At 40.7% G+C, this 10,961-nt stretch overlaps 1 protein-coding gene across 3 annotated transcripts in view; it reads right to left on the bottom strand.

The window, feature by feature from the left end:
- ORC2 (origin recognition complex subunit 2) overlaps positions 1-4,545 on the bottom strand; it is a 54,969-nt gene extending 50,424 nt beyond the window's left edge. The window contains exons 1-5 of one of the 3 annotated variants that reach the window (XM_069068753.1): positions 4,317-4,545; positions 3,681-3,768; positions 3,029-3,132; positions 2,375-2,518; positions 1,572-1,661 (exon numbers count right to left, since the gene is read on the bottom strand). In XM_069068753.1, coding sequence (XP_068924854.1) covers positions 1,572-1,661; positions 2,375-2,518; positions 3,029-3,092 — 298 coding nt within the window. In that variant the 5' untranslated portion in view covers positions 3,093-3,132; positions 3,681-3,768; positions 4,317-4,545. The remainder of the gene's footprint in view (positions 1-1,571; positions 1,662-2,374; positions 2,519-3,028; positions 3,133-3,680; positions 3,769-4,316) is intronic. The other 2 variants (XM_069068752.1, XM_069068751.1) reach the window with 2 other exon arrangements.
- Positions 4,546-10,961: the final 6,416 nt, after the last annotated feature.

A 10,961-nucleotide genomic window follows, 5' to 3' on the forward strand; every position in this document is an offset into this window, starting at 1 on the left:
AATTCATATTCATTATCAAAAGAATATCAGTGTTTTAAAAAATGGCTTTTTAGGGCAGCGAGGTAGCACAGTGAATAGAGCACCAGCCCTGAAGTCAGGAGGACCTGAGTTCAAATCCGATCTCAGACACTTGACACACTTACTAGCTGTGTGACTTTGGGCAAGTCAACCCCAATTGCCCTCCATAAGCGAAAAAAAAAAAAAAGATTCTTTTTTGCAGGGAGAACTTTGGCATCACTAAAAGTATGGTACAGCCTCTCATATGCAATCAGGCAATCCTCTTTGTTCTATTAAATTCTGGATCTAGTTCACTTTCCATCATGGCTGCAGCACCAGCACCTACCAGAAGGTGATCTGTGAAAGATCACCAGACCCAGACCTGCTTGCTACTGGTGACCCATATCTTCCCATCAAATTTCTGGTTGCTGTCAAACATCATAATGGATGTAAGTTTGGTAGTAGAAATGACAACACAGAAGTCAGAATGCTTTACTATCTATTTTGTTAATGTACCCTAAGGACCCCAATGGACTTGCCATCTGACTTGCAACCAAAATCAGCTCTATGTGTCATCTCCTCCAGTTAAAGTATGAGTTCCTTGAGGGGAAGGACTGTCTAGTTTTGCTATTTGCATCCCCAACATTTAGCACAAGTACTTTGCACAGAATAAGTGTTTAATGTTTTTTTTTTATTTGTTCAGCAATTCATGTATCTCCCTGTTTTATGCCTCTCCTTATGTTTATTCTGAGTAAAGGTGTTTTTGCTATGTTTTCCAAGAAATTCTGAATCATTTTAATATATGGGTAGGAGACAACACTAAGTAAAAGAGCCTATAATCCTCTTCTACCTAATTAACAAACAGTAAGAACAAGGATATCTTATATTATCTACATATTTCAGTTAATCGTGAGATGATAAAGATGTGGTCTTACTGTTCAACATATCTTGAGAAAGCCTGATTGTTCCCTACAAGATGGTCTCATTGGGAAAAATTACCTCTGTACATAGGTACACAGATGATTCTCAAAAGATTTTGTACAGAGGTTAAAGTTGGTATTTAGGTCAGCATGAATTAATGTTCTGGGACTTTTTTTTTAAGTATTAATAAAGTACAGGGAATTTTTTTCCAAAACTTTGGGATCTTCCCCTCCTTCACATAACCTTTCTACTGTTCCTTTCAACTGCATTAATGTGGAGAGATCTTCCCTATAGATACCTGGTCCAGGCGCTTTTCCTTTTTATTCTCTTTCTTTTGTGTCATGAGGAGAAATATATGGGAAAGTAATGTTAAGAAGAAATGAGAGAGGCTTTGGATCATAGAAGATACAAAAGGAATAAAAGTCAGTCCCTGCCCTTAAGGAATCTCTAATACAACTAGAAATACAAAATAAACATTCACAAATTTAAACTATTAAAGGGTAGAAACAAGTGAGATAATGTAAGGAAACTGAAAAATCTCACCAGTCACAACATACACAAAGAGAACAGTCAGCATGGGGAGAGGCTAGTAAAGGAAGGTTTCTTAACCTGCTTTTGGATGAGAAAAAACAAATCAAGAATTAACAACATACCCAGCTCTGCCATCTTTTCTGGATTTTTTCTGGTCTGAAAAGAATAAACTTTGTTGCTACTACTTGCAACACGGCCATTTTTCAAGGATTCTGAAAAAGAAAGATATTCGATAGTAATAAAAACCAATTTAAACCAACTGAAATTTAAGCTAGAAAGTGTTAATTAATCTTTTTTTTTTTTAATAACAGTATGTGGTGTTGGTTTTCTTTTTTAATAAGAATCAACAAGGATTGTTGAGTCCCTAACTAGATGTGGCCATATTTCTCATGCTGTTGCTATTCACTCAACAGATTAGAATATTGTTTTTAAGAAGCTAAGGTCATAGATTCAATGACAATTTGAGTCAACTTTTTTTTTTCTATTTCATTTTCAGAGAACTCAATTCTGAGTTTCCAGCCAAAGGTCACATAAGGGACCAGATCAAAGTATCACTGGAGCTATACAAACCATCTTCATTCATGAAAAAACGGATCAATATAGGTTTTACTGACAGGAGATAGGGCCTGTACCTATGATTTCTCTGGTACAGGGAAATCCACAGTACCCAAGATCCCTCTACAAATTCAGGTCAACAAATCTTCTCTGCAAAAAAAGAGCCTCAGAATTGCTTGGAGTACCAAGAGGAAAGTGATTTTTTTTTAGCTTATATAAGCCTCAAAGTAACTATGCTGTCTTACTGATGGGAAGTCAGAAACACAATCTTGATTTACAAGCAACATTTTGCTATTTATCATACAGTGTAGTATTTTTACATATTGACAATTAGCAGAAATTTGGAGTGAATTTTTTTTTCAACAAATACCTTGAGTGTCTGCTCCTAAAATATCCACATAGTTCTCATCTTTTAAATCCTCCTGGTCATCTTCATTTAGGTCACTTTCTTGCTTCTTCATTAGTTTCTTCACATTGACTAAGAGTTGAGCTCGATCCTTTCGAAATTTAGCCCCTGCAATTATAACCAAAAAACCTAAAACAACCTAAATTTAAAATTCTCTTAATGTTAAATTAGAAAATGGTTTTTTTCTTTTTGTATTTTCTAAATTTTTTAGAGAAGGAAAAGAAAAATAAAACTTTATCTGTGAAAAGGGACATATACTCTTCTAGAACCGAGTTAATTTCAACCTTCACAAATACTTCAAATTAGATATTTAAATTTCAAACATAACCAACCCTCAACCTTAACTGACAAAACTGGCATAATTCTGTAACTAGAATTAAGTGTTGCTATTTAGCAATCTCACAAATGTTTGATATAGCTTTGCTAATTCGATCTCTTACTTAAAAAGTTTTTTAAAAAAAGGAAAACTCAGAAATAAAGGATTTTTATATACAATCTTAGCATTAGACCAAACATTTCTGACATTTAAAGAAAAAAAGTATTTTCATTTATCAAAGGGTGAAACAAGACTCAAACATTAAACAAGCACCTTTCAAAATACAATTAAGGAGACTCTACCTTCTTCTTTATCAAGAATGTGATTAAGAACATCATCATCTCCTACAAATTGAACTTCCAGCATCTTGACTTCCTGTAGCTTCAAATGGTTCACCACTATCAGCCTTAACAGAAATAACAACAAAATCATTCAAAAGGTCCTAAAAGATTCATGCCCAACTATATTTAGGCAAATTTAAAATTTAATTGTATATAAAGATAACCTGTAAAATACAATATCGACCATAAGTCTGGTAACCAGTTTTCTCAAGTGTTTAGTGAAGTCACATATTTTAGATTTTTTTTCTTCCTCTTATTTAGTTCATTTGTACAATTTACATTTAAAAGCTTTTTCTCTTTAAAAAAAAAAGGTCTTTACTTAGAAGAATGGAAAGAAACGGGAAAGAGAGGGAATAATGTGGGTCAGGAACTGTGCTAAATGCTTTATACAAATACTAACTCATCTGATTCTCATAGCAAGGAACCTTGAGATGCAAGTATTACCTCCATTTTACAGGTGAGCAAACTATATATAGCAAACAGATGTTTAGTGCCTTAACCTGGGTCACATTTCTTCCTGGCTCCAGCCCCAGCATTCTATCCATTAGTTGCACTGAAGGCTGCCCAGATAATTGTCAGCCGAATTCTAGGTGATAAATCGATCAAGTATTACCTGAGAGCAGTCCTAGATACACTGTACCGGTACCGGCAGAAGTATTCTAATGGAACTACGCCCCAGGAGTTGGGAGGGATGTCTTGGGCTGAAATGCAAATATTAAAAATGAGAACAGCAGCCCTTAAAAATAAGAACTGGACAAGTGGAACCTAAGGACTTCACGAGATATCAAGAATCAAAGGAATGAACTCCTTGGAATGGAAAATAGTAGTCCAGACTCAAATAACACAAATTCATCAGATGCTTCACTTGAAACAGTATTATCCCCGTTTTACAGGAAGGAGAAACTGAGGCACAAGAGGAACAGGGGCTAGAACGGGGGGTCGGGTCCAGAGCGGCGCTGCAGACAAACCAAAGCCCTCCACCACATGCTCCACAGGGTCTCCCCAAAGCCTACGAACACCTCAGGGGCGGGGACTCGAGGCAGGAGTTTACCCCCTCGCCACCGGTTGCAGCCGCCACGCTAGCGGCCAGAGCCGAAGAGCCTCCCAAGAGGGGGAAGAAACGCGCACTAGGAAACCCGCCCACCCGGGCCCCAACCTGCGGCTGGAGAAGACCGGCCTCGGCACAGCCCCCACAGGCCGGACCGGCCCGCCCGGACTTCCCAGGCCCAGCCACCGCTCCCACACTCACCCGACCGACAGCCCGAGGCTGAAGAGGGCCGAGAGACAATTCTATCTCGGCCCGGACAGCTCGGCAGGCGAAGGTAGAAGAAAGAGCGAAACTCGGGCCACCAGCTGCCCGAGGCCCAGGCAGAAGGCTGAGGGGACAAGGAAGGGGACCCTCCCGGGCCACACACCGAATCTCCCGCCCTGCTCAAAGGGGCAGCCCCTAAAGCTGCCAACAGGAAGCCGAAGCAGTGGAGAGCGATGGGCCAGAGAGCCAATCAGTGTCCTCTTTCCTTGCCCCGCCTAGAAACAGCAGGAGAAATGGAGACTCTGAAGGAAACAACAATTACGTCGCCCTTCTTTGGCCATTTCCGGTTCCGGAATGGAGTTGGTTGGGAGGGGAAACTTGAGCAGAGCGAGCTGCTTCTTGATTGGCTAGGGAGAAGAATAGAGGGGGCGGGCCGGACTGAGAGAGAGGAAGGTGTAAAGTGGTTTCCCAGGACCTCAGCACGTGGTAGATGCTGATGTTTGGACTGGTGCAAAGCAACTTTTGTGCTGTCCGTGAAGCCCAGTAGCGCCTAGCACCCAAGAGGGGCATAATAAACTTTTGTGGAATTGTTGGAACCTGAACAGTGCACAAAAGCTATAACTTTAAATTTTTTTCAGATCTTTTCCTCATGACCATTTGAGGTAGAGTGTATCATTGTACCCATTTTACAGATGAAGAAACTTAGGCTGATAAAGGTATTCGCCCCAGGCCACTTACATAGCTAATAACTGTTACAGCTTTGGTCTTCTGGTGCTCCTGGCGTTTGGTATAGTGATTGCTTGACATAAATTCTTTCTCATTCATTCCCATAACAAGATCTTCAGCAGCTTTACCCCCTATACTACAGAGCTTTTTAAAAGGATGCAGGCAGTCATTTGGAGAATACTGACAAGAAGGATCTGCAACCCTAATTTTGGAACATCAGAAGAACAGAAGTTCCTCCAGCATTTGTGTGACTAGTGACTGTAGTGAGAATGGGAATTTGAAGATTTTCCCCGCCCCTTAATAGACCTAGGGAGGAGTTTGAAGCTCTCCCTTGTTGTGAAGATAAACCCTGCCCCCTGATAGACTGAATCTGGTCACATGGAGCCTGTGGTGGGAAGAGTTTTGCTGAAGGGAAGCAGAGCCCAGAGGAAGCTGGTAGAGAGCTATCCAGAACAGCTGGAGAGAGTTCCAGACATTTGGGGACAGAGGCACATAGGCGAGGAGATAGGGAGTTTTGTGAATAAATATTGATCTTGTATTGGTTTGTGGGAATGCTAAAGGAGGCGTTTGAATATCTTTGGTACTGTTGATGGGGTACCTGGGGTCTAAACCAATTTGTAAAACCAGTTTGTACAGTTGTAACTGCACTTTGTATTGTAAAATTGTTATCTGTAAAATTCCTTTCCCAACCTTGGGCTCTGCCCCTTCCCCCTATCCCAGCACTCCAGGCTAGGCAACACCTTGTGACTCCTTTGTTCTTAATCTCTTCATTTCTTCTCAGGCTTGGCCCACACCCTTCTTTGTCCTTGCCTTTTGTCTCCTTTGGCCTGGCCCAAATCTTATCTAATCTATCTATGCACTAAAGTTCCTCTTGGTCAGCTCAGACCTTTATCTATGCACTGAGGCCCCTTCCGGTCAGCCCTGACAATGGCAGCCCTACCCTTTAAAGGTAAAAGCATGTACCCCTCTCACTCTCAGGTCCCCTAAAGGACTCTTGCCCACTTCTATAAGAAGCATAACAATAAACTTCTACAACTCTCACTCCAATTAAGCCTGAGACCTTGAATTCTTTCCAGATGCTATTGCAGGTTTTCTGGTCTTAGATAAGATCAGAATTCCTGCTGAACCTATAGGGATTCCATCCCTCATCACTGTGATGGAATCAGCTTACAGGTTTTGGGAATGGGTTTTCTGGTGTCTAAATAAATCCTTCAGTGCTATCCTCTATCTGGAGAGTTTGACATATTTTGCAATCCTACATCATTCGATGCTTACAGTCACAATCTTTATCGTGATTGTGGGTGCTGTAAATATTGCATTGGCTCTACAGTGACTCAGTTGTCACTATTTCTAAAGAAGCAAAGGAGAAAGTTTATGGTCCTGAGTACAGTTCTAGACCACAAAACTTCAGGTTTTGTATGAACTGTATAAAGAGGGGAAAGTCCTTCATAAGTTGGCCCCAACTGATCTTTCCAGTGTCATATATTACTTACCTTCCCACTCTAGCCAAACTGACTCTCTGTTCATTACACAACACATGCCCCTCCACCTGGACCTATGCCTTGGCACTGGTCTCCCTACTTATCTCCATCTCACAGAGTCCTGCTCTTAAAGACCTTTCCTGATTCTCCAAACTGCTTGTGCCTGCCCTTCCTAACTGCCTTCTGTAGCATTGTCTCTAGTCCCCAGAAGGTTGCTACTACCTAGAAGTTCAAAGGGTACCTTGTGGGTCTAAAGTCCCGTAATAGTAATGGAATTTAAAGATCCCCCTGTATTGGCTTGGTTTTTGAATTGATTGTGTTAAAACCCAGAGCTTGTGAATCCCACTTGTGGGATGGACTTGTTGATGTGAAAAGAGAGTGCTAAACTAGGAGGAGCTGGTGACCAAAATTTAGAGAGACACAAGCAAAGAGACAGACAGAAGAACTTTTTTGGAAGCAGCATCTTGGAGGCAGAGAGAGACAGAGAGGATTGCTGAGGGCCACTTTGAATTGCCCAGGACTTTTGAAAGCTGCCACCCAGAGCTGCCAAGGACTGAGGAGACATGGCTGTTATGCTGGTACTTTGTCTGTTTTGATGTTGTTTTGCCAGATTTGTTCACTGGTGAAAGACAGTCCTGTTGTTGCAGAATTCTTGGAACCTGGCTGTTGGGTCAGGGGTCCTGAGACTGTTCTGCAGACAGAGAGTGAATTGTGCCCACTAGTGAAGGCCAATGCTGTTGTTGCAGAGATTCTGGAACCTTGCTGTTGGTTCTGAAGCCCTGAAGGACTTTCTTGCTGTATGTTCACAGAAATCCTGGAAGAGCATTTTGCTAATGTTTTCAGGGGTCCTAGGATTGTTCTGCCAACAAAGAATGAATTAATGAAGACACTAGCAATGTATCTTGTGGCCTTGCTAAGCTTTGTCTCCCCAGGAACAAAGATTACTGAGAACTTGCCTCAAGTCAAGATGAAGAAAAGACCTCTCTTTGGGTATTAAATGCTGTTCTTAAGCTTGTTGTAACTCTGGGGTAGATTCAATTGTGATCCAAGGGTGGGGAACTTTTGACTTTTTTGTGCTCAGTGATTGAACTAATGAATGTGCTTTACTTATGATTGGAAACTAATCTCCATTTGAGAAGAGGGGCTTTGTGGTTGACTAAATGAATGTACAGCCTAGGGGTGGAGTAGTGCTTAGAAGAGGGTCTTTGGGATTGACTAAATGAATTATAATGTCCAGGGGTGGAATAGTACTTGGAGATTATTGAATTATACTCCGCAAATGCTTAGGTCCTTCATGACCTAACTCCCTCCTAAATTTTCAGTATTCTTACATTTTACTTCTCATCATGTACTCTTGGATTCAGTGACACTGATCTCCTGGTTGTTCCAATAATGAGACACTTTATCTCTCTGTTCCAGACACTTTCTCTTGTCTGCCCCCCATTCCTGGAACTCTGTTACTTTTTTCCTCTAGATACTCCCTAGCTTCCTGTAAATCCCAAGTAAAACCCCACCTTCTACCTGAAGGCTTCCCCAATCTCTGTTAATTCCAGTGCCTTCCTTCTGTCAAGTATTTCCTATTTATCCTATACGTAGTTTATTTTGTATACGTTTGTTTGCATGTTAAGTTCCTTAAGGGCAGGGACTATCTTTTGATTTTCTGTAACCTCAGTGCCTATCATAGTGCCTGGCACATAATAGACACTTAATAAGTGTTTATTGTCTGTTTCACTCCCCATATTCAATTAATTACCAAATAGTGTTCATTCTTCCTCTACATTGCTTACAGCCATTACCTACCCTTCATTCACACAGCTACAAGCCTAGTTCTCAGGACTTCATCTGTTCTCACCTGGATTATAATAGTCTCTTATTTTGCCTCCCTCCTTTCAATCTGTCTTTTCTCAACCCATCCTTCACACATTGCAAAAATAATCTTCCCAAAGACCAGTTCTAACCTGATTAAAAAACTTAAAAAAATCTTTACTGCCTCTTGGATAAAATCCCTCAGTCCCACTTCTACTTGGAGAAGTTGATTTCTACTATCTGGGTCCATTCTCAGGATCCAGACTATTTCACATTTCTCCCCCTCCATGCAATCTATGTTCCAGACAAACTAGACTACCTTTTGTATCTCTGCACATTGTCCCCCCAGGTCCGAAACCTTTCTGTTTTAACTTTTGTAAAAGTTGGACTCGTACCACCACCACCTTTGGGAATTTGTCTTAACGTGTAGCTTCTTGGAGGCAGAGAGAGTTTTGAGATTCCAGAGGGCAATGCAAGGAGAGGGACAGCAATTTCTTATATGCCTCATATGTTCTCAGGGTGAAGAGCCCAAGGTGCACATTGACCAGGGCAGGCCCCAAGTCAAAGTTCTGGTGTTAGGGAGAAGGGAGAGTGGATGCTACTGTCGGGTCATGGAATTGTGTTCTCAGCCTTGTCATTCTATATTTCCTAAGCCATAGCTTGGGAAGAAGGGGCAGCTGCCAAGAACATTTATTCCAGCCATGGACATCAGCTAATGCTTCTGTAGAAAACTGGTATGGCTGGTAAGTAGAACACCAGAATCCTATATACATAGTACAATAGGAGCTAGCAGATAAAAAGTAAAGCAAACAAACCTTATAGAGAAGTGATCAAAATATGAGGGTCAAGAAGTATTGAAACATGTTAGGTCTGCTGGGATGCTTGTAGGAAAGGAGTATTAAAACTAGTAAATTCTGATGGTTTTTTTTTACAGGATTCTAACTGGGTCAGCAAGACTAAAACATTGTGGGAAGGGATGGGAACCCTGATCATTGTTTGGGTGCAGTTACTGATTCATGCCAGGGAATTGGTGGGTAGAATATTCAAATTTGATGTCAGCAGGAAAATAAGTTTTTGGCTGTTACCACGACTTACTTTTGATGGGGTACCTGGGGTCTAGGTCAATTTGTGAAACCACTCTGTGAAACTGTAACTGCAATTTGTATTGTAAAATTGTTATCTGTAAAATTCCTTTCCCAACCTCTGACTCTGCCCCTTCCCCCTATCCACACTAGGCCTAGGCAACACCTTGGGACTCCTTTGTTCTTACTTAATCCCTCATGTCTCCTCAGGCCTGGCCCAAATCTTATCTAAACTATCTGTGCATTGAGGTCCCTTCCAGCCAGCCCTGACAATGGCAGCCCTAACCTTTAAAGGAAAAAGCATGTACCCCTCTCACTCGAAGGTCCCCTAAGGACTCTTGCCCGATGTAAAGGCATAATAATAAACTTTCTCAACTCTTAACTCCAAGCAAGGCTGAGCTGAATTCTTTCCAGACGCCCTTGCAGGTTTTCTGGTCTTGGATAAGATCAGGGGTCCTGCTGAACCTATTGGGGTTCCATCCCTCATCACTTTGACTCAAGGGATCTGGGTTCTCCCAACTTCTTTATTTAGGATGGTCAGGCTACTGAGATCTTTACAGAAGCTTTCTCTGATTTCTGCCTTTTCCAGCAAGTTAATGCTCACTCCCTTCTCAAATGATTTTAAAAGTTTATACATGTACAATTTGTAATCCCACTAGATTGTAAGCTCCTTGGGAACAAGAATTGTTTTGTTTTTCTTCGTATTTAGCAAAGTGCCTTTCATATAGTACACTTAATAGATACTGAATCCAGAAATGCTTCAAGACATTTCTTTTTTTTTTAAGTAATTTTTATTTTTTTGCTTTTTGGAGAGAAATTGGGGTTAAGCAACTTGCCCAAGGTCACAGGGCAAGCTTTTTTTGTGTTAAGTGTCTGAGTTTAGATTTGAACTCAGGTCCTCCTGCCTCCAGGGCCCGTGCTCCATTCACTGTGCCACCTAGCCACCCCAAGACATCTCTTAAAATCTGTCTTTGCATGGCTTAAGTTTTTGTTATTCCTTTTCTGTCCTTTCCTTCCTCTTCATCTAAAAATATCATCTACCAACTGGAGGCAATATACACTAACTACACAATGTGTAATTTAATGTTATAGTTATTGAATGTAATTTTATATTTTATTTTTAATTTGAAAGAGATAAGTGATAAAAGAATATGGGTAGTTTTCAAGAAATGGTAAGCCATTAGCAATCACAGGGAAAAAAATGTTCTAAATCACCAGCAAGTTAAATACAATATTGAGGTATTCCTTCACCATCAAATTACAAAGAAATTTTAAATGTTGCAGAATCTGAGAAAATTGTCATACCAATACCCTGCTACTGCACAGTAGATAAACACTGACCCTGGAATCAGGAGGACTTGAGTTCAAATATGTAAGACACTTACTAGCTGTATGACCCTGGACAAGTTACTTAACTCCATTGCCTCAAAAAAAATTGTTATTGTAAATATGAATTCAAACTTCTGGAAAACTTTGGAATTATATTGGAAAAATTACTGAACAATTCATATCTTTTGATCTAGTCATCTCGATGCTGGTTATATACT

Source organism: Petaurus breviceps, unplaced genomic scaffold (genome assembly GCF_028583685.1).
Source record: "Petaurus breviceps papuanus isolate PSGF00001 unplaced genomic scaffold, PetGlider_PUasm1.0 90769, whole genome shotgun sequence".
In the NCBI taxonomy this organism is placed as follows: domain Eukaryota; kingdom Metazoa; phylum Chordata; class Mammalia; order Diprotodontia; family Petauridae; genus Petaurus; species Petaurus breviceps.